We start from the raw sequence: 22408 nt of genomic DNA on the forward strand, positions 1-22408 counted from the left end.
TCTCTGTTGCGCAGAAAGCTGGCTCAAAGCTGGCTCCTTGCACGCTTTGGTTAGTGCCTAGGATTTCTCTTAACGATATCAAGGGGGTGGATTTCCCCCGGTGGAACTAGGACCAGCAATCGCTTGTACTTAAGGTGCTCCTTAAGTCAGAAGTTAAGGTGCTCCTTAAGTCAGAAGTTAAGACTCCCACTCAGAGTTAGGAAGAATTGCACGATCTGGAGATCATATAATAGCGAGGAGCCATGTACTCAGTGCAAAATAATCATTAGATGACTTGAGACCTTTTTATTTTTTCCACCAGGGACTGAATTATTGGTGACCAGAATGTGATTTCTGGGAGTGTCAATGTTATAAACATCCAGCAAATAGTTGATGCAGATAAACTGGCTATGGCAGCGTGTGGTGGGTCACATGGACCATGGCTTTGCTTCTGCTCCCGCGTCGGGGGCTGAATCATTCTACACCATAGTGTGGCAGAGGATGGTTAAGGTAATGAATAATACAGTCTCTGGCCCAAGTCTTTGGATAGATTATCCTTCCAGTTAAAACGCATGAATTTGACAGGCTTTGCAAATTGCTTCTTATTATGGATTCACCAACTTCTCCACCTCACTTGGTTGCCTCATCCATAATCCATCAGATCAAAGCGTTGCACTAAACGCGTGTCCGTTATTGTATGTTTAGCAGTCCTGGATTTTCCCCTAATCCCGGAGCCCCACCCCAGTTGTTCGGGTTTAATGCCACCTAGCTGGTGCCTGGAGGCTGAACCTCCGTCCCGGGAACTCCGCTTTTAGCTTTAATCCCCATTCTGCCACGCGGAGGACACACCAGCTCCACACCAGCTCCGCTGCCGCGGTTCCCGAAGGAAGCGAGCCCCTCGGCAGGGAAAAGGCTGTGTTTTGTTCCCAGGCAGCGGCACGTGGGGAGATGTAGGGCCAGTGGAGTGACCGTGGCAGTAACCAACCAAATGATGTTTTTGGTTTGGTTTTAGTTATCGCTTTGTCGTCTTTTTTTCTTCCACTTTTTTCCGCTAGAGAGGAAGAAAGGAGAGATGTCTTACTGGAATAGGTGGGCGGAAATGAGGCGAAAAACCGTCATCTTTTTCAGTTTTTGTATCATTGGAAAACTGAAAAATTCCATATTGTCTGCACAAAATGAAATGCTGAAGTTTATTGTCCTTTCTAGGGCAGCGTAACATTCTCTGATGAGCTCTTCTGCCTGCTCTTTTGCATGACTGTAGAGTTCACAGGGAGGCAGGATTATTGCCCACCCTTCGCGGGACAATAGGACAGCCGGGCTGGAAGGGCTGATGGGAATCCGCAGTGCAACTGGGCACATACACGTTTTGGCAACCCTGACTTCAGAGGATGTTGTGAATAAAAAGCAAGTAGGACCTGGCTTTGAAAGCCTGCCTTCCGTTAAGCCGCAGTACGGGTTTACAGGAGCCCACACCAGCCATCAGGCTGCAGTCGCCTTTGAAGCAAGCCCCAGCCAAGAGGCTGGACCCCTGGGAAACGGCTTTGGGAGGGTTACTGCAGCAGGTGAGGGAGCTGGGCCTTCCTCTGCCCCCTTGTCGCAAAAGGAACAGGCACTACAGCGAATGTCTCCTCCAGGCACTAAAGCAAACACCCCCCTGGCAAGCAGGCCGTGTCGGCCCCTCTGGCCCCCCCTCAAGGGAGCTTGCAGGGACTAACGCTTTTGCTGGTGGCGCCTTGTTCCTGCTTTTCCATGGTCACCTTAGAAGCTTTTCTTCCCAGAAAACCCAACTTGGGGAATCAAAGAAGGAAAACGAGTGTTCGCAATTCACATCACACCTGAATATTGGCAAGACATGCAAATTATGCACCTGCATCACATGGACTAGAATGAGATGTCTTTACTGAGTGGTACCTTATTCCTTGAGCAGCCTCATTGCAATGAAGGGGAAAATTAGGAATGCTTTTTGCTTTGGGGACAATTCTTTCATGCAAATTGTCTTCAGAAACCAGCAAGGATTTTTTTCATTTCCAAAGAGCCCAATCCCTTTTTGAACGCAGGGGGTTGTTGGCAAGAGGAAGCCATCTCAAGTCAGGTTTCTGAACCAATTCTTATCGTTCCAGGCACCGTGATCAATACTGAGAGAAAGCAGACCCCCTCCGAACCCGTCAGAGCCGCATCTCCAAGGGGAGTTTTCCCCAAATCCCGCTCCCCTGTTTCCCAGCCTGCCTTTGCGTTAGTGGGACAGAGCAAAGAGTTAATTGGATTGGTAGAAATAAGCCGAGGGCAGAAGCAGCAGCATCCTTTTCTCCATTGTAGTGAGTCATATGTTTCCTTAACGCATTCCTGCCCCTTTTGCCGCCGTCGTGACCTCTCGGCGTTGCTGAACACCCTGTTCCTGGTTAGGATCTCCAGCCAGCCTTTGTAGCGCCTTGTCAGCCCTAATTGCTTTCTGCTCGGACCCGTAAAACATTCAGTTCAGCAAGGCTGCAGGAACAGAGCAAAGGAGGACAGAGGGATCGGTGTAGTAATCCCTGGCTTTCTACAATGCCCACGGTGCTGGGCACCCCTACGGCGTCCATCGCCGCTCCTTTCGAACAGACGGGAATGGTTCATCAGCCCCAACGGAGCAAACAGCGTGGGTCTGTCGGGCAACGCCAGTCCCTTTCCATTCGGGATCTGAGACCGTGATTTAGTTGGAGACAAGCAGCCAGAGACATAATTACAAGCCAGTTGCTGACTCGTGTCAGGGTGGCAGTGGCAAATTGGAATATCATGAACACCACTGTGAATCTGGAAGAAACTGTCCTCTTCGGGGGAGTTTCAGTGCTGAACCTGTTCAGTCCGTGGCACGGAGGAGGAGGAGGAGGAGCTCGCATATATTCATATTCATGCAGAAGTCACCGTGTTTCACGTTCCTCTCTGCGCACAGCGGGAGCGAGCCCATTCTCCTCCCGAGCTTGTCTCGGCAGTGCAAGCTGTCACAGTGCTTGTTTTAGCCCTGGAGGTCCGCTGTTTAGTGACCCAACATCAGGGCTAAGATGGCAGCTGTCACTTGCTAATATCTCTCTGGCACGTAACAGTAGCACCCATTGCCATGCTGTCAGCGCGGTCCAAATATGTGTCCGTAGGTTGCATGCGACTCAGGCAACGCGTCCTTCATTTCCTGGCTCTGACAGGTCAGCCCTGCTTGCAGGAGCTAGCGAAACTTGTCGCAGAGCCCTGCCTGGCTGCCCGCGGCTCCTTAAAGAGTCGTGCTCTCTGAAACCCAAAGGGCAGCGTCCAAAACTTCTTGTGCAGGTTTGGTATTTCCTCGCTTGCCTGGCTGAAAATGGTGTGAACGCGTCAGGTAGCCACTCGGCTCCTTCGGCTGCGCTGCTGCGTTCGCTAGAGCTGCGTCGCTGGACGCGGGCACCGGCTGTGGGGCGCCCACCCAGGGCAGGGCGCAGCCAACGCCGGCCCCGTCAGCCCCACATCGGTGACCGCACCGAGGGCAGGGACGTGCCCCGATGGGCAAAGAGCGAGAGCCCGCCCCGGCCTCGCGCTGGGCAGCCCGGGATGAAAAGCTCCTCTGTGTTTCATCTTCACAAACAATCCCCAAGCAGACGCTGAGGCAAGCGCGTCTGTTTGCAGATGTGTATAACCCTTTCTGTTTGAGGCTAAGGTTTGTTTGTGGAGCTGCTGCTTGTCGGCGCCGGGATGAATGCCATTACGGGGAGGCTTAGAAACGGCTGCGACGCACAAGAGGCACTCCAGCCTCAGAAGTCAGGTCCCCAAAGCCTGGAGCCTGCAGGAAGAAGTGAGGGACTTTCTAGTGAAAATAAAAACGCTTTGCCTCGGTTATTGGTGGAGCATCCCAGGGTCATGTTCTGAAGCTTTGCTACGCTGAAGACTAGAAACGTGTTGTCTTTTCTTTGATGAAAGCTCTGACTCTCTTGTGTTCAAATGGATTTAGGATCTGAGCTGTGAGAAAGGCGAGAAATGATGTGACGAGCGTGGTGCAGTTGCTGTGTATTTGGTAACACGGCGCGAGTTGGCTGGCAGATGCTCGCTGCCCATGCCTTCCACCCCGCAGAAGCTGAGCAAGGCGTCTCCTCTCTCAGAAGCGGCCGAAGACGCCGGTAAGCTCCCCTGCCGGTGCCGATAGACCCCTTTCTGGGAAGGGGATGGTTTGCCAGGCAGGCAGCTCTGCCCCTGCACTCGCCGGCCCCTCTCTGGAGCTGCAAGCGGAGCTCGAGGCAGAGGGGCAGCTCTTTGGGGATGTTTTGCCCAGACTGCAATGCCCGGCACGCGCCAGGTGCCACCATCCCGGGACCAGCATGGGGCTCATGCCGCAGGCATGCCTGTGTTCAGAGTCAGGCCATCTTCCCCTCGGCAGCCTTTCCTTTCCACCTCTCCTTTCCTCTTTGCCCCTCCGCTGGTGTCAACATGAGCTTAGTGAGAAAGCAGCAGATGTGCCTTTGATTTCAATTGACTCAAGACTTTAACCTAATGAAAATGGTAATTTGCATCCAGCTGTAGCGAGGCAAACGCTGCTGAGCTCCCCCCCAGCTGCGGGAGATGTAGGAAACAGCCCAGCGGTGAAGCACTTCTGAGTCCAGCCAGTTTCCCAAGGCGCGGAGGGAGTTTCAGCGCCCAACGGCTGCGTTTTTGTGGAAATGAGCCCACCCGCCTGGCTCTGCAGCGCCAGTGACGGCCCCGGCCTCCTGGCTGTCCCGCACACCATCCCCTCGCCCACGCCGGAGGACAGCAGACAGCAAGTATCTAGCTAGGAGCGAGCTTTCAGCATCCTGCACCAGTTCCCCAAAGGTGGAAACAGCCCGTGCTTCCACGAGGCAGTGGGACTCGGCTCCCGCCGTCACTTTGCTCCCGCTGTCGCTCCCCTCTCCAACCCTCCCCATCCGCTTCCGATCTGCCTCTCCACTTTCGAACCTCATGAATTTTTCAGTTAATTATTAGACTCGCTAAATTGCGCCGTCTGCTCGCGCTACAGCTGTCATTAATAACGCCGGGGCTGGCCGTCGCCGGCTGCCGTTCGCGAAGCGAGTGCTCCGTAAAGTCGCGGGGTCCGTGGCTCTGTGGGCCAAGCGTATCGCGCCGAGTGGCTTCTTTTCCGCAACCAATGAATTCACCTGGAGTCATTTGTTGTGTGAGGCGAAGATGGCAAACAGTTTTGGCTGGAAAAGAATAGCTGAGGGATTTGCTTTCCTGCAAACGTTCACACATTTCACAGGAGCTTTTCTGAAATGAAAGGTTAGGCGTGGGAAAGAGTGAAACGTTTGTTTTGACATGTTCCAAACATCCCTTTTTGTTCTAAATCAGCACTTTTTGTTGAACAGAATTGGCCTAAATTTCTAAGAAGCTTTGAAATAACCAAGCGGGAAAGCAAGACATTTCCTGTCAGGTGCAATGAAGCCTTTCAAGCCGATTGAAAACAAACATTTTCACCTTTTAGTTCCCCTGCAAAAAAAATCCCTCCCACGTTCCCTTTCCATTCAGCGCAGCCTGAACGTCTTTCTTGACTTCTCCTTTCAGCCACCGAGCAGCAACCGCGACACAACCCAAGGCCGCGGCTCCCCTCGGACAGACTGGCTTTGCTCTCTTTGCACCTTTCCCTTTTTTTTTCTCTTTTTCCATCGTCCGGCTCCGGCCGAGGCTGAGCGGCCCGAATGATTAAAACCCTCGGAGGCGGGAGAGGGACTTTGATGGATGCTTTCGGCAATGCCGGTAGCATCTCTATCCGTACGTCCTGCCGGGGAGATCTATCTTCCGCCGGGAAGGAGCTGTCGCGGGGTCAGGCGGGGGCTCCCAGCAGCCGGGAGGAGCCAAACCCGCGCGGGGCCGGAGGGGCCCAGGGGCTGGAGCATCCTGCACGCGTCGCCGCCGGCTCCCACGCAGGCCAGGGCTCCAGCACTTGCGTTTATTTTTCCGTAGGCATTCCTGGTTTTCGCCAGCTTTTGTTAATGCCTTTGGGAGCCATTTGTGGGTCAAACTAAATGAGAGCTGCTCTCCTTGTGCGCTCGCTGTTCCTGGGTAGGGGGAATAACGCGAAAGAGCCAATAGAGCCTCGTCATGGCCCTCAAAGTAGGCTCCCCTGGGAACTAAAAGCTGATACGCCATAAACACGAATAACAGAAAGAAAAAAAAGAAGAGAAAAGATAATGCAAGTATTTCCACTCTGCTGTGCCGCCACAGTAACTCCTGGGAGCCGTCATGCAGATACCCTGCCCTCCCCGTCTCTTCCCTCGCCTTGGTTCCTCGGCCAGAGCAATGACGCATGGTCGCCCCGACTCGGGAAGAGGAAAGGGATTTGCAAACCTCCCTGACCAGAGCGTTTCCCCGGCTGACATGTTGCTGGCTTTCTGCTAGTGAGTTTTTAATTAAAAAATAATAAAATTCCACCGGAGCACACGTTTTGCCTGGAACACTGAATCAGTCAAAAAAAAGATCGATAGCCTATTTAAAAAAAAAAAAAATTGGATGAGCCAGAGGTAGTTTTGGTAGTTTTTTGGGGAGCGGGAGCGGTGCCGGCCGGCGGCTCCCCGAGGCCCCTGGGGGCTCCCCCCGGCTCAGCCAACCTCCCAGGCAGTAACTGCAGACCCGGGAAATGCCACGTCCTGCGGCGAGCGGAGGACTCCGGTACTTAGTGAATTATATATCCTCACCTCGGTGAGCCCGGGAGCACCTTTTGCATCTTGGTATTTTACTATTAACAGTTGTTGAGCTGTAAACTGCTCGTAAAGAAAGCACCTTTCCGAATCAATTTATCCGGGGTTGATAGGAAACCATAACATACCGTTTTCTTCCGTGAGTGTCAGGGTGCGGCTGGCACGATGTGCTGGGAGGAGATTTTTGTGCTGCAGGGAGGATGCAATTAGCTCAGCCACACTCTCCTCTGCAGTTGCTTTAGCTCAGCTTGTTTTGTTATCTCTCCCTTCACAGACTCTCCGGTCCCTTTTCTCTTTCCTTTCTGCCTTTCATCTGCTATTTCTTTTATCGTTGTCGTTGTTTTTATAGGGCTGAAGCCCCGGGGCTCTGCCCATGGCCTTGCTGGGCAAGGAGCTGGGCAAGCACAGGGCAGGGATGTCACCTGTGTCCCTAAGAGCACGCAAGCTCTGTTGGTGCTCCTCGCAGAGAAACCCACATGCCAAAACACCAAGATGTAGCAAAATAACGACCAAACCCGTTATTTGTCAGGCTCCTTTTGTTTTGTTTTTAAGCAGCTATCAGGTAGAACTGCCGTTGCAGCCCTTTCTTTCTGCTACCGTGTAATTTGCAAGCTCTCACTGCAAGCTGTATTAATGGGTCTGGCTACGCGGGGATGTGTTCAAAGGAGGGACCTGAGAACGAGAAGCAGCCTGGGGGAATTCGCTCTGAGATTTAAAGACTCGGATAATTTATCTTAAAAAGGGGATCTGCTAAAGGTTTATGCGAGGAGGAATGATCTCGAGAAAGGAGACCGAGAGCATCTCTCCCTCTCCCTTTACAAGGCAGGGCAGGAGGGCGGACAAAGGCGTTCAGAGTTTGCGCCTTTGAGACTGCACCTTTTCCATGCAGCGTGCAACTGAACTGCGGCACGTGCTGCCGCTGCCTGATAACCGGATTCACAGCGGGCCGAGACATGTGTCAATGCCGGGAACATTGTGATTGATCGCGCCGCGTGCTGGAAGGGCTGTTTTGGTTTCCTTCGAAACATCTGGCCCCGGCCAGCGTCAGAGATAAGGCATTGCAGCGCATTGATCAGGCCCCATCTGATAGTTCCTCTCCATCCATAATGATTTGCTCTGCCCTTATTACCTGCGCAGCTGAAGGGCAGAGGCATAGCTGGATCTGAGCGAGTGTTACGCCGGGGTGTACGAGCTTGGCCTGGAGGGTAACTCATGACAAAGCTGAAATCAGTCCCCACTGGGGGGATTTTGGAGTATCGGGCTGGCAGCGTCCACCGCCGCATGAGACTTCCAGCGCCTCAGCCAACGCCTGAGCCATGCCAAAGGCAACCACCCTCCCCGGCCCGCAGCCGAGGTCGGAGTGGCGATGTCTGCCGAGCCTCAGCTTGCACGACTTAGGGACACGTGTCCCCGGAGTTCGGCAGGTTTGAATTCAAGCCCCGCTTGGGACCCGCTGTTTAGATCACAGCACAGGGGGGTTGGTTGGTTTGGTTTTCAAACACCACGCTGCGTACAGCACTGAAGATAGCCGTGGGGTTCATTTCTTGTTTATTGTAGCATTATGTCAGGTTGCAATTGCACTTTTGCACCACAAAATGCACCGCAGGGCTGACTTAGCAGCCGGCTAACACGGGGAACTGGAGGATTCCTGCAGGTGTTAAATGGCACGGTCAGTGGCGACTCCGGGAACGACAATTAGCTGGGAGTAGGAGTAGCACCTTCCCCGCAAGGCAGCAGATCTGTCAGCGCGCAAAGCTCCAGCGCAGGAGGATTTCAGGCACGGGAGGCAGCCGGGGTGGTGGGGCACAGGCCAGCCGGCGCTTTCAGAGCTGTGCTACCACATCGTGCAGAAAGCAGCCTGGGGCCTCAACGTGCTGCGTAACAGGCCTGGGCCTGTCGTGTGAGTCGAGGATCCTAGTGCTTTCTAACCTGCTGCCTCTCATATGCTGGATGCCCCAGTGGTTGTGAGTCCAGATGCTTTGCGTGGCCACAGTGCCGCGGAGACAGGAGTGAAGAGTAGAGCTGACAGATCTGGGACATGGCAGGGGATTAGTGTGTTTCTAAGTCCTTAATTTAGTTCTGATGGCGTCTTAAACCCGAGAGGGTTCAGCTGGTACCCAGATCAAAGCACGCTACTCTCAGCCAGCCCATGCGTACACTGTCCTTGTCCTAGTGCTTCCGAAAGACAGCCACTGAGCACCGTGTTTTCATTCCCCCGAGGCGTTTCCCTAGCGTCAGCTGCCCTGGATTCCTCGGCAGCAGCAGAGCCGTGGATGTGAGCGGGAATCTCCCTGGCCCACCAGCGCGCAAGGCAGCAGGTTCCTTGGTTGGTGCAGCACGTCTTTCTCCCACCCAGCCTCCATAAAACACAAAAAGAGGAGTAAATTCAGACAAGATGTGGACAAAGGGGGCTGACTCACAGCTGGTTCTGCAGACCTGTAGGACCGTATTAGTCTTGAAAGCCAAACGAGACATGCAGTCCCTTCCCACCCAAGAAGAAAGTATTTCCGAGGAGAGGAGATCTCCAGCTGTTGAGCTGCAGACAGAAGTATTGCCCTGGCCTAGGCTGATGAGTGCTCGAAGTGGGTAGATCAGACATGACTGTAGTTATTTTTCAACAGGCAGAGGTGAGCCGTAAGCAGGACCCCAGGTCCAGACTTTGCAGCTCTCCTTATCCCATTCCCTTCCCTCGGTGATAAACCCCGGTGACCGGATCCAGGCTTTCTGCCTCCTTCCCCAACCCCAGGCTGCAGCTGAGGGAAGCAGTAATAACTAGCTGCTTCGGGGAGATGGGCATGATTTAAAGGGGAGCACGTGATGAAGCTGTGGCCTTTAAGAAAAAGAGGAGAGGAAAAGAAAAAGCATCCTTTCACCTTAAAAAAAAATCAATCCTCCCAGAGCCAGAACAGGCGAAACTCCTCAAGCAGCAGTGCGGGCATGACAAGGCACGCCTGTGACTTCTCAGTCCGGCGGCAGAGCGCCCGGCCCCGTCCGAGCGGGCAGCGCTGCTCCCGTGCCAGCCGAGGGCAGCTCAGCGAGCCGAGACCAAGTGCCTGCAGATCCCAGCCGGGCAAGGCTGCGAAAACACCTTGCACACGGGGGAGGTCAGGGAGCCCCCGGGACTGAGCGGCTGCGTCAGCTCGGGGGCTGCGAAAGGGGCAGCGATGGTGCAAATTAGTTACCGAGCTGGAAACGCAAGTGCCACCGTCTGCCCCTGCAAACCAGGCAGCAGCAGCAGCCCTGCAAACGCAGAGGGCTCGAAGTGCGGGCGTCAGCGCCCTGCCTGCCCGAGCAGGGCCTTTGAGCCTCGCCAGAGCAGGCAGGACCTCTCCCACCCCAGCCCGCGAGAGGCGAGATCTAAGAGCGACTCCCGCCAGCAGCAGCTGGCTGCAGGAGGGGGCCCGCTAGCGGGATTCGCTCCAGAGCGTGCTTTCTTGGCTTTTTTCTTCCTCTCTCTTTTTTTTTTAATGAACAATAATAATCCTCGTCTTTTTGGTACAATTTGAAAATATATGACAGATGGGGAAAATAATGAATTCCGTTTTTCTCCTGCGTTCTCTGATGTGTCAGTCTGCACCCAGGAGCAGCGCGTGCCGGGGAGGAGGCGGCAGTGGGGGCTGGCCTATATTGTGTGGATAATGATTTTATTGCCTATCGCCCCCTCCTAGGAGACGGCTCGCGCGTGTCCTGCGGTTGAAGGGAGTTGGGAAGCTGCTGGGCTCTCTTGCAGTGTCTGTCAGTCTTGCATTTCTGTTTGGGAGAGGGTGTTAAGGGACACGCTGGGGCCTCCCTGCAGCCGGGCTCTTCCCCGGCGCCTGCGGGCTTGGGGGACCGGCCTTGACCTGTGCAGCTCCCTGCGGGGCTGCCGCCTCCTCCACGGCGGCTGGCTGATGAGCCGAGCGGTGCTTGTTGGCTCGCGCACGCATTGACACAAGTCTGTGCTGTTTAGTCCTAGCATCACCCCCAAAGGTGTCCTAAATCGTGGCCCGCTGGAGGAAATCAGTGCATTCGCGGTGTTTGCAGTTCAAGCTAAGCAGACCGCGGAGTCCACGCGTGCCTCAGTTTCCGCTCGTGGTGCGCGTAGCTCCCCGTGCTGCGGCGGCTGCGTGGCGGGGTCGTATTAGCAACAGGGTGTGCATGGTACGACGGTAGCAAGGCCAGTTACGCGGATAATTTTTCCTCCCTTCCGATCCCTCCCCTCCTGACATGTCTGGTAAGTCCTACCCTGACCTTCCCCCGTCCCCTGACAGGCAGAATTGGAGCCATTACTCACCATCACCGCGGGTCAGACGTTCACCTCGCTCCTTAATCGCTTGCAATACCCTTCGGTTTAAAGAGAGCCGCTTTGGGGGCCAGAGCAACTTGTCTCAGACACGAGCAAACCCGGACAACCCAGCCCGAGTCCTCGTGCTGCCGAGAGGCTCGGCCGGGCTCCGCGTGCGTGCGGGAGGTCTCAGGACATGAGGCAGGGCTTGGCGGTAGCTGTTTGTGTGATCTATCCAAACACAGGCACGATCGGGGGGATTAAATGAGGCACTGGCAGCTCTGATATATCTGCTGGGGTTAGATTTTCCTTTCAGCTGCAAGAGGAAATTCTAAATTTCTTACTCTCTGCAGAGAGGATATTTCAAATAAGCAATCGATGGCTGGCCAGCTACCTGCCTGCCTACGCGCACAGCATCTGGCTGTTTATTAAAGCTTGAAGGCATTTGCCAAAACTTTTTTTCCTGGTATAAAAGGCTTTTCGATAGAATACAAATGCTCATTTATCTGGTGTCAGATTTGCTTGTTTTGTCTGAAAATGGATGCTGTCCAGAGCCAGGTCGTTCTGCCTCACAAAGGAGTTCAGAACTTTGAAATTCAGTTTAATTCCGATCTGACACCAAAATCAAATATTTAAAAAAACATCTCTCCGAAAGAACCTGGGACCAAAAAAACCGCTCAGCTTGAAAGAGCAAAATGCATTACATGTGACCTGGGGCGAGGTTTGGTGGGGGAAGATCAGCCACTGGCGGGCAGCAAGTGGGGAAGTGCGGCTGAGCCGGCGCGTCCAGGCAGACCTTTGCCGAAATCAAATGAAACCCTCTGTGCAGAGCTCTGGGCTCGCTGGATCTGCGTTCCCCAGCAGGACACCGAAAGGAGTCTGGGAAATAGGGGGCTTTCGGTAGCTGGATGACTACCGAGATAAACAGTATTTCCTAAAGCTTTTTTTAGTTATGGAGAGGAGACATCATTGCCGGCGACTTCCTCGCATCCTCTCCCTCTCAGACGCACACGCCAAAGCGCCACAAGACGAATAGGACCAAGAAAGAGATGCACTATTTAAACTTTCATTGCTATTTTTCTCCCTGCTCCCCTTGTTTCTTTTGATTTATTTTTTAGTGTGTTTTCCCCAGGCCGTGCTGTTTGCCTGCATCTGTTGCCTGTCCTCCGTCACTCCGCAGCAGCCAGGCAGCTTTCCGAGAGTACCCGCAGCCGCCCTGGCTCCTTCAGGCCGGCAGCAGGAACAGGCAGCAGAGCTTCAGCCTGCCTCGTCCGAGCGAAAGAGGACACGGGAGGCTCTTTCCTTGCAGAAGAGCTGAACCCATCCTGCTGAGTGCCTTGCAGGCTGAAACGGTCTCAAGGTTGCAGGTGCAGGACGCAGAGGAAGGTCTGGCCGGTTGTTCTTGGAGGGAATACTACAGGTTGAATCAGGACCCTCAGCCCGGCGGCTGACCCGTTTGCAGACTCAGAGCAGTCATTCACTCTGCTGTGTCCCTTGTTCCCTGTCTGCAAAGCTCCTCGCTTGCAAAGCGGTTGCAGTCCTGGCTGCATCCCGTTGGGGAACTGACGCATGTCCAGATGGTCGAGGGGAAGAGGCAGTTGCAGTCCAGGATTAGGTCTGCTCCAGAACCGGGTCACCAAGCCCCGCGGTTTTGCCATGGGTAACATCACTCAGACACAGCAAATCTCAGCCTTTAAAGCATTGGACAAACCCTAGAAGTATGTTTATATCCCTCCTAGCTATGAGGAGCTGCTGGAAATCTGAATCATAAATGTGTGAAGTCCCGATAAATGCAAGGCTAAACATCCATGTAGCTGTAAGCTGCTCTGCAGTTGTTTGGACCCGCACAGTCTGTAGCCTTCAGGGCTTGGTGATGCAGTGAGACCCCAGGCTGGCAGTCTGCTGGAAAACTACCGCCGGAAACACAGTCCTTGTAAGGGGATTCTCTTTTCCAATATAGCAAGCTCCATCCTAAAAGCAATTTGGTTTCTTCCTCCCCTTGAGAAGCTATTCTAGAAACATGATGAAACAAAGGACCTTCTTTCTTTCCCATCCTCCAAATATTCCTGCTTATTCCCTTGTCTTCTCCCTTCCCCCAAAACATTCACAGCCTCTCCTAGCCTTCATTTTGCTAAATGAAACAAGCCAAACTCTTCTGGTCTCGCCTCGAAGGGAAGCTTCTCCATTCCTATGCCGAACTCAGCAGCCTTCCTCTGTGTCTGTCCCAGACCGAGTCCATCATCCATGAACCTGGCCAAGCCCCCCAAGGGCTCAGCCTTCCTCTGTGTCTGTCCCAGACCGAGTCCATCATCCATGAACCTGGCCAAGGCCCCCAAGGGCTCACCCATGTCTGGCAGAGCAACACCACCGGCCTCTGCAAATTCCTCCGACGCTGGCAAGGAAAGCAGCCGTTGGCTTCGGAGTGACCCCTTCCTGGGGAGGCAGAGACCACACAGTCCACAGGCCCAAATCCCCCGCTTTCGCGAGCGCTTTGCCAGCCAGCAGACCTGGTCTCAAAATGCCCCGGCGTGGAGCGGAGATTGGGTTTGCAGAGGAAGACGCTCTTCGCGGGGTTTGCGTCGCGGAGGCCTCCACGCAGCAAGCAGCTGTATGCAGAGCAGGCCAGCGCCTGGGTACAGTCACCCGGAGCAAGTGTACTGTGATGCCCTCATAAACTTGACTTGTCTACAAAAGGCAAACATGCCTCTTTGACAAGCCTGTGATGCAGCGTCTGAATACACAAATACTTCACCGCGGCCAGAGCAGAGCTTTAAAATCCCTGCTCGCCGCAGGAGAGGGTAGGCTGAGCCAGCCGGCTCCCTTCAGGCTGCCTCCCCGGGGCTCCCCATGCTTTCCTCTGCAGCATCTCACGGCACCGCTGTCGAGAAGAGCGCGGGAGCAGGCGAATCCTTGTTCACTTCCATGGGGCCTTGGGTGTTCGCACTGAGAACTTTTGGTCTGCGCTGTGTGCTCGGACTCTCAGCTTTTGGGCTGGGGACCATCTCCTGGTGGTTTATAGCATGTCGCAGCCAGTGAGGGAGCATCTCTGGTCGCTGTTCTTGGCCTAAACAACACATAAGATGAACCCGAAGCCTTGAATACCACAGGGCCTTTAGGGAAGATGAGCAACTTGCCACCGATTTCTCACTCTTCAGGGGACACTTAGACTGAGCCTCACATCATGTGAACGTGACCTGCCCGCAGATTGCTCAGAGGGGTCCTCGGGGGCTGCTAAATATTTGCCTCTCCGCCCCAGCAGCCGGGCGGTCGTTGCCCGCTGCTGAGCACTTGGGGTGACTCTGTTCACACCGCCTCGAAAAGAGGCGGCTTGTTGCACGGACCGATCGGAGGGAGAGGCCAGCACCGGCAAAAAGCGCTCAGCGTTAATTAGGAGGCAGCGCTCGTGGCTGCAGGGCTTGTTGCCTTCTGCACTTCCAGGAGCTGCCTTCTCCCTGGAGAGTCCTGTTATCTCAGTAACTATTGCTGATAATTGAGGCTCTGTCTGCTTGCCACCGGACTGTCCAGCTGTCTAACGGCCGTGAGTCTTTAGAGATCGCCGTATTATTTCTTAGTCAAAACTATACTGTTAGCCTGGGGTATTAGTTCAGCACTGAATAATTCTGCATGGTCTTATTGATTACTCGTGTGGTTACGGTTTGCGGGGTAGGACTGCTTGCAGGAAGGACTCTAACTAGTCAACTAATTTAAGAAGTTGCTGAGTGTGTAGTCCAAGAGCAGCATGCATTTATTTATATTTCTTTATGCTGATGGGCTAAAAAGTGTGGTTTTCCCAAAGCGCTCCAAAGGACAAGGAGCAGAGACCCCAAGCTGTCCTTAGGTACTCATCCAGGCAGCCCACAGCTATGCAGAACAGATTAATGCCTGTCCTCCATAGCTTTAAAATATTCAGCAGATTGTATATTTTGACAGAAAACAGGGGTTTTGAGAAGGTAAAATGTGCCATGTTTTCTTTGGGAAGTTTTGTCTTTGGTCAAGAAAAGAGCAAGTCCTCCAGCTGAGGTCCTGAGTGGGCTCTTAGGAGCATGAAACCTTCTGCAGGGAGTTTTCACCCCCCATCCCACAAGGACCCAGGGCAAATGTCTGTTTGGGGATAATCCATCAGGACTGAGCACGCTGTCCCCAAAAGGCGAGCTGCGTACCGCCTAGCTCTGCAGCTTGCTCATCGCCCCGTGGGCTTGGGCTGAGCTTTCCCGTGCCTCGCACAAGGCACCTCTCTTAGGAGGAACCCCGCAGAGGGCTGCACTCGGCGCCGGTGGATGCTCCGTGTTGGTGCAAGGACAGGGTGTAACGCAGGGGTGTGCGTGCACGCGCTTGCGTTTCTGTGCTATATAAGCAGGTTTGCATGCAGCACTGCACATGGGCAGAGCCTGCGTGTCAGTGTGTATGTTGGCATATGCTCGTGTGTGTAGCTGAATGTTTATCCGCATAAATGGGTCCGGGGGTGTGTGCGCAGACAGGCAATCGCACAGGAGCGTTTCTCCATCAAGCAGGCACCAGTGACACCCACAGACAGCATGTGCTAAGTTCATTGATCCCTTTTATTCTCTCCCTCTTTAAATTTTCCAGGCGGGTAATGGTTAACTCCTTTTTCTTTGCTGTCAGGGAAAAAAAAAAAAAACACAACCCCAAACAACTCTTCCTATTTATATCCCGGAATTAATCAGAAAGGCTAGCACTTCTGCATCTGCGTGATTAAAAATTAGGAGACCAGATTCTGTAGTGGTACCTTATAATAATAACCAATGCTGGGAGTGCAATGGATGAATAATGGATCACGGCTCTGCGCTCCTGGCTTCTTGCTTTCCCTTCTTTCTTCCTCTCTTTTTATCTTTCTTTCTTCTCTTCCTTCCTCGTTTTCCAGGCTGGAGATTGAATGGGGAAGTGATGCATCATCCTTCATTTTGTAGAAGTTAGAGATGTTGAGAGACATTGCTGATTTCTATTCATCAGACCCTCTCTGCCCCAACCAGATCCCCTGGTTAGTGAGCCTGAAGACGATCAATAATTCATGGCTACGTGAATAACCGGGGGATGATAACCACTTATTTGGGAAGCTGTAATCAGGACCCATTCTCTCTCCTGCTCTTCCTCTCCTCTCTCCTCTGGAGCCTCTTATCTCAATCGCCTCCCCCTGTCTTGCTGCTAATCCAATAGACTGAAGCAGGAGCAAAGCCATCGGTTAGAAAACAAGGTTTTCTGGCAGGGGGAAAACAGGCAGCACGATGCTTTTCTGCGTGGCGTTGTCCCCCATCCTGCAACGTCCCCTGGGTTTCACGGGGCAGCCGAAGGACAGCCGGGGCTGCTCTGGGGGGCTGTGTTAAACCGGCGCCTGCAAAACACCACTTCAGCCCGTGGCACCAGCCGTTTGCAGGGCATCGGTCAGGAATATTCAAGCCTGTGCAAGTCCCTTCAGTTAATTCTGAGATGCTCTTCAAGGGAAGGGTTGTGGGCTGGGTTTTTTCCACGCGTCACAGGATGAATTGCCAATATTTCACAAGCTGAGGTCAAATTCAATTAATAGCTTCAGTGGGGAAAGAAATGTTAAAAAACATGTATTTCCTTTTTGAAAACAGTATAAATGCATCCAGTGAAATGAATGTGTTTTTTAAAAAGTAAAAAAAAAACCCTACTTCCTTAAATAGCAACGGAATGAAGCAAAAGTTTCATGTTTTCATATTTCAGGGGCTGCCACATTTAGACTAACCCAAAACACTGGTTTTCACATTTTTCACTTTCTTCTAACCTGAAAAATGTACATTTTGAATCAGTGTAGAAAAGCTTTTTCCCCCCCAGTTTTTGGGTTCCACCCACTGAGCTGAAAAATCCCATTACTCACAGCATTTGGCAGATGTGTGTGTGACCAGCGTTGTGTGTAACCAGCGCATCTGCCTCGCCTACAAATCCTGGGCTGATGCGGGCAGCCACCTTTGGATTGTCGGAGAACATAATCCCTTTCCATCTCGTGAATTCAGCCCCATGCTGGAGAAGCTAGGAACGCGGTTTTAAATATTTCTCAGCCAGCTAAAGTGCACAGGAAGCTCAGCAGCAGAGATGTATTGGGGGGTTTCAAAGCAGTCTTTGCCCGGCTTAGACATTCACTTTGCAGGGCTCAGCCGGCTCTGAGAGGGGGGAGCAGCACAGGCATGCCACAAAAGCAGCTCCGCTTTGGTGAAAACAGGCAGGTTTTCCCCAGCAGCATCCCCTCCGCGAGGATGTGGAAAGGCAGGAGGCATTTGCCACCTGTTTGGCCTTCCTCCGAGCTGTGTGTGAAGCCGTGATTTCCTTCTACGCCCTTTGCTAGGATGAGCTCTTGTGCTTGCGCAGAAGGTCCTGCAGCGTCCACCTCCCTGCTTGTCCAAGCCCAAGTGCGCTCTCCTCTCCTAGAGCACCCCAAAGTGCTACCCACAGGCACTGGTGGTCCCGGCCCCCCCAGGCTGGTCCCTGTGTCCCTCCCTCCTGTCCTGACCGCCACCAGCACAGCGAGAGATGGGAAACTCAGTTTGGAGACCAGGGCTACGCTTTCATCCTGCAGAGAGCTGTGCTGGTGGTGGTCAGAGGTGCCAGGCCTCGAGGGCTGGTCACCAAGAAGGGTCCCCCTCGTCGCCAGCTTCCTCGTTTCCATCCTGCCCGGTCTCCGGCATGAAACACCTCCCCGGGCGAGAGTCTGGGGCGGTGCGGTGCCGAGCAAAGCCACGGCCTGTAACGAGGCCGCAGGCTCACGCTGGCTCTGAGGCTGAGGCGCTTTCAAAGAAAGGTTGAGATCTCAAATCTCTCTTTGACACCCCCGGCAAAATCTGCTTTCACAGAGGGAGATGCTTAAAAGACTCACTGCGGCGAGAGGGCGTCTCCGACTGAGCGAGAGGAGTTTGGCAGCCTTTTGTGCAGCGAGATGGCGGCACAGATGATGAGCGAAAGCGACAGGGAAATCAAAGCGGGGCGAAGGAGCGATCAGTGGATCCTCCATCCCTCCGTGACGGAGGGATGCCAAGGGAGCCCTGTTCAAAGGCGAGCAGCTAGCAGCCGTGCTCCTGAAGCTCCCGATAAGCAGTTCCCCCGAGCGCAAAAGATACCAGTCCAAATCCAGCCCCCCACCCTCCCCTTCCAAATCCCCCACGTCCCCGTTGCTCTGATAACTCTGCCCCCTGCTCCCCCCGCAGATACCCTGCCCCAGGACCAAATAGCGCAGCCGCTCCCCGAGATCCCCCAATTGCTCTTTGGCATTTCAGGGTGCCGAACTTCCAGACGCCTTCAACGGTTCACACGTTGCCTGACCGAAGCCCGTCGGGGCTGTGCCGCGCAGCCCTGCTCCAGGGAGCCCGGCGCACTTTCCGCCGTTAGGGATTGCGCGTGCCTGCGGCGAGCGGGTTTGCTCTCGGCTTTGCAGCAGGCTGTTAGCGGGGAGAGGCGCGCTCCCCCCAGGGTCTTGGCACGGATCCTGCCCCCTTATCTGCCAGAACTGGAGGGATGAGGCCTTTTACACCATGTGTTGCTCTTTGTACACTGGCGGCTTCCCCAGCCTTTGCAGTCTTTCCTCTGCCAGCCCAAGCCAGCGCTTTTCCTCTGGCTCCTGTCTGGAGCAAGAGCCGTTCCTCTGCAGCTCACCCTTGCCTGCCTTCCAATTTGCAAGCAGAGGAGCAGGGTCAGACCAAAGCCCCGTGAAACCCCTTCTCCTGTGTCCAGCGGTGGCTAGTTACGGTTGCCTAGGGAGGAAGAGAAGAACAGGGCCAGCAAGCAGTGATATTTCTTCCAAACGCTCTCCAGCCTCCCACAGCCTGCAGCTCAGGGACATCCTGGGCCAGAAGTGTTTCTATGTATTTAGTAGCCCTCCGTGGATTTCTCTGCCACAGGCCTGATCTTTTGCGTTTCTGCAAATCTCAGGCAGCAACCTGTGCTGTGCCCCCTCTAAAACACCAGCTGGTTTCTGCCGCTGCTCTGTTCAGACCTGGGGCACAGCTTTTATGTGAGCAGCAAAGGGAAAGCCAGTTGTAACATATTGAAATGGGGTTGCATCCAGCCACAGCGTTTTTAAAACCATCTGCACAGGGAGGTGTGGGAGATCACAGTCCTGTCTGCTCTTGCTGTCTCCTTTATATGGTCCTTTTCAATGCCTGCTGGCAGTGCAGGCCCACAGGCAGCAATCGGCAGCTTGGTTTAATGCTAGCAAATGACGTTCCCTCCTTCTTGCTGTTTCCTTGCAGTTCCTCCAGATGATCCAGTCATTATGGGGGGACCGATCATTAGCCTGCGAGCAGGAGACCCCCTCAACTTGACCTGCCACGCGGACAACGCCAAGCCAGCAGCCTCCATCATCTGGATGCGGAAAGGAGAAGTCATCAATGGAGCCACCTACTCCAAGGTGAGGCAGGACTGGGCTGGGGACACATGCCGAGCTCTTCCACTCCGTTCAGAAAGGTTTCCCAGGCCTGGTGCTGCTCTTCACGCCACCCCGGTACATCTAGGCAGTTCTTCAACTCTGCAGAGCTGGGGCTCACACCCCACATCACCCCATGCAGACTCCTTTATGGAGGGGCTGGGAGCAAAACCTGACTGGGAAAATGTAAGAAACCATGAGCAGACACTGAGAAGGGCTCCGCTCTGAATTTGGCTCTCTTTCTGTACTCTCTTATAGCTGGTAATTTGCCTGGTGTGCCCTTTCTCCCCTCAAAATCACACCTGGGTGTTGTTCTAGCGTTGCTTGGAGGAGCACACAGCCAGCACTGACCTGGCCTTGGCTGTAGCAGAACCTCTGCAACAAAAGGTTTTTGCAGTGGCGTATGTCCCTGCCTCTTAACTGCAATTTTCCATGAAAAATTGTCATAGTTGTTGGCATTTTTTAATTTAAATGGAAAGCCTTTATTGGGTCATAAAGGAAAACATCAAAGAGCAATCAGCAGTGCACTTAGAATGGGTACCCACATGTTTTCCTGTTTATAGAAGCCTGATGTCTGGTAAGTACTAAAGATTCAGTAACACTTGACATTTTTAATGAAAATTTCTAAGGAACAAAATTCAAGGCACAAAATGGGTCCATTTCCAGCCATTTTTAATGCAAGCAACTTCAAAGTTTGGAGTCACAGGCATTCTTCTCACAAGCCCTTGAGATTTTTTATTAAACATTTCACCCTGTGCTACTGCTGGGAAGCCTCCATCCAGTCTTGCCCCAGCAATATCCCAGTTCGCTTGGAAAAACAAAACGGAGCTAAAACAGTCTCCTCTCTTCTTCCCTGTTGCTCTGCAAAGCACACTGATATCCCAGAAGACAGCTTAAACTGAGCTGCTGCGCCGAGCCTTACTGCTGCTTCCTTGTAGCTGATGGGAATGCGCAGAGGGGAAAATGGCCCCGTCTCCCCGTGTGCAATGCAAGAGGCAGCGCTAATTAAAGCTAGAGAGAACTGACCTCTCCCTCTGCCGATTCAAATGAAAGTAATTAAAATCCAGGCCATTAACATGCAATTGTTTAACTTATTCCATTCACTCCAAGCCTTCCTGTCCGCTGCAGGCCTGGCCCTGGGGAGCCGGCGGTTAAGCCCTCTCTCTTTCAGACGCACAGGTAGTGGATAGCAGGGAAGGAAGAATACCCTCCCCCCCTTTTGTTTTTCTTTAGAAAATCCCTTCCAAAAAATCTTCCACAGCCAAGGTTTCAGGCTGCATGGGAACTACAGAGCCGTAAAACACCGGAAGTAAGTTTTTAGATGAGGTTGTACGACACTTGTAATCATGAGCCCGGAAGATCCTAAGAGCTCCTAACTCAAAGCCAGTAAAAAGAACCAGTGCTGATTATTTCTATTGTAAAACAGTCTTACACAGCTGGGGTTGGCAGCAGTGATGCAGAACCTCAGCTTCTCCTGCCTTACTGGAAATCTCCATAAGGCCCTTCCACAAATGCTTCCCTGCCGTGCGCCGGGAAAAGCAACGCTCCAGGGCTGGGTGTGCGCAGAGGTGGTCAGCCAGCACCCGCTGCCGCCAGAGCTTGGCACCTCAAACATCACGTTCCCCACACATATGCACAAGAAACCCTGACTTGACCGTATAAAACATTTCTGTGACTGTCTTAGCCTTGTTGCATTAAAAAAAAGAAAAAAACCACCCTTCAGGAAAACTACTGGCCACTTGTAGCCATTTTTTGAATGGGAGTTTTTTTATTTTTGGAGTGTGAGAAACCTTTCCCTTTTGAATTTTCCGTTAAGACCATTCCTCAGTTTTCTCTTTCAGTTTTTCAAAAGAATCTAAAACCCAACCCAGATTTTATTTGATCCACATATTCCAGTCAACCAAGTAAAAATGCTGTTCAGGTTACTGATTGCCTCAAGACATTTGTACTGAGTGATAATTTCTTTGTTTCTCTGAATTTCAAATTCATCAACTGATTAATACATAATCCCACTGTAATCGCAGCCAGGCAGTACAGATTAGCCACATCTGGCTAATAACTCCCCGTCCCCTCGCCCGATCCCTACTGAAGGGCACAGGGAATTGGGGCAGGGTCCCTAAGGCCACAGGGATATCATAGGATCCTGGGGCCTCCTCCAGGGCTCGGAGGGTACCCTGGAGCTTGGGGGAGCCGTGGGGCAAGGTCCTGTGCAGCCAGGACCCACAGTGCTTGGCTTGGGGTTCAAGACATCCTCAGGGCAGCCTTGGAGGCCCCACATGAGGTTCCTCAAGGAAATTAAGGGCAGTTGGTGCACTTAGGGCCCTGATGGTCAAGGACTAATAGGTCTCGGTCCTGCTCCTGCCCAGCTTCTGGGCTGATTGCGGTGACTTATCAGAGAGGAAAACTGGCAGGGTCCAAAATGCGATTGAACAGTTAGTGAATGGGTGTGTCCGTGGGCGTTTGCCGTTACTAGCAATGGCCAGGAATAGCTGTGCTTCTGGCATTTCTGGTCCCTGGAGGCTGTTGGTAAACTGGAGAAGGGTCAGGGAATGATTAAAGCACTGGAAACTGTGCCACATCTTGAGAGCCTCTGAGGGCTCGATCGGTTCAGTTTATCGAAGACAAAGCTACAGGGTGACATGAGCATAGTCTATATGAATTTATGTGGGGATTAAGAGTTCGATAAGGAAGGGCTCTCTAAGCCAGCAGGTAGAGGCACAACAAGCCCTCGTGGCTGAAAGTCAACATCAGATATGTCCAGGGAAGAAACGAGGCGCCAAGGCTGAGCAGGGACGGTGGTTAACCAGTGCTGTATCAGGTCCCCATCACAGTGCACACCAGTACAGGACAAGCCAGAGTGGTTATGATCCACCACAGGCTGGTCTGGACAGCTGCAGAGCAGCCGGGGCCCGTGGCTCACACGGATGCGGACACGGGAGACAGGCAGGGAGGGGGAGGCTATTAGCTGGCAGAGGAGCAGAGCCCTTTTCCCTTGGCGTGGTGAGGCAAACAGGGCGTCCCTGGAGGCACCATGGAGGCTCTGGGGTTGGTTTGCACCCGCCCCTGCTGGGAGAGTCTCTGCTCCAAGGGGCCTGTCCAGCTGCCACG

At 53.2% G+C, this 22408-nt stretch overlaps 1 protein-coding gene across 3 annotated transcripts in view; it reads left to right on the forward strand.

The window, feature by feature from the left end:
- KIRREL3 (kirre like nephrin family adhesion molecule 3) overlaps positions 1-22408 on the forward strand; it is a 349047-nt gene that overhangs the window by 267657 nt on the left and 58982 nt on the right. For all 3 annotated transcript variants that reach the window (XM_064524341.1, XM_064524342.1, XM_064524343.1), the window contains one exon: positions 19128-19285. In XM_064524341.1, the coding sequence (XP_064380411.1) occupies positions 19128-19285 (158 nt within the window). The remainder of the gene's footprint in view (positions 1-19127; positions 19286-22408) is intronic.

Source organism: Dromaius novaehollandiae, chromosome 21, assembly GCF_036370855.1.
Source record: "Dromaius novaehollandiae isolate bDroNov1 chromosome 21, bDroNov1.hap1, whole genome shotgun sequence".
NCBI classification, from domain to species: Eukaryota; Metazoa; Chordata; class Aves; order Casuariiformes; family Dromaiidae; genus Dromaius; species Dromaius novaehollandiae.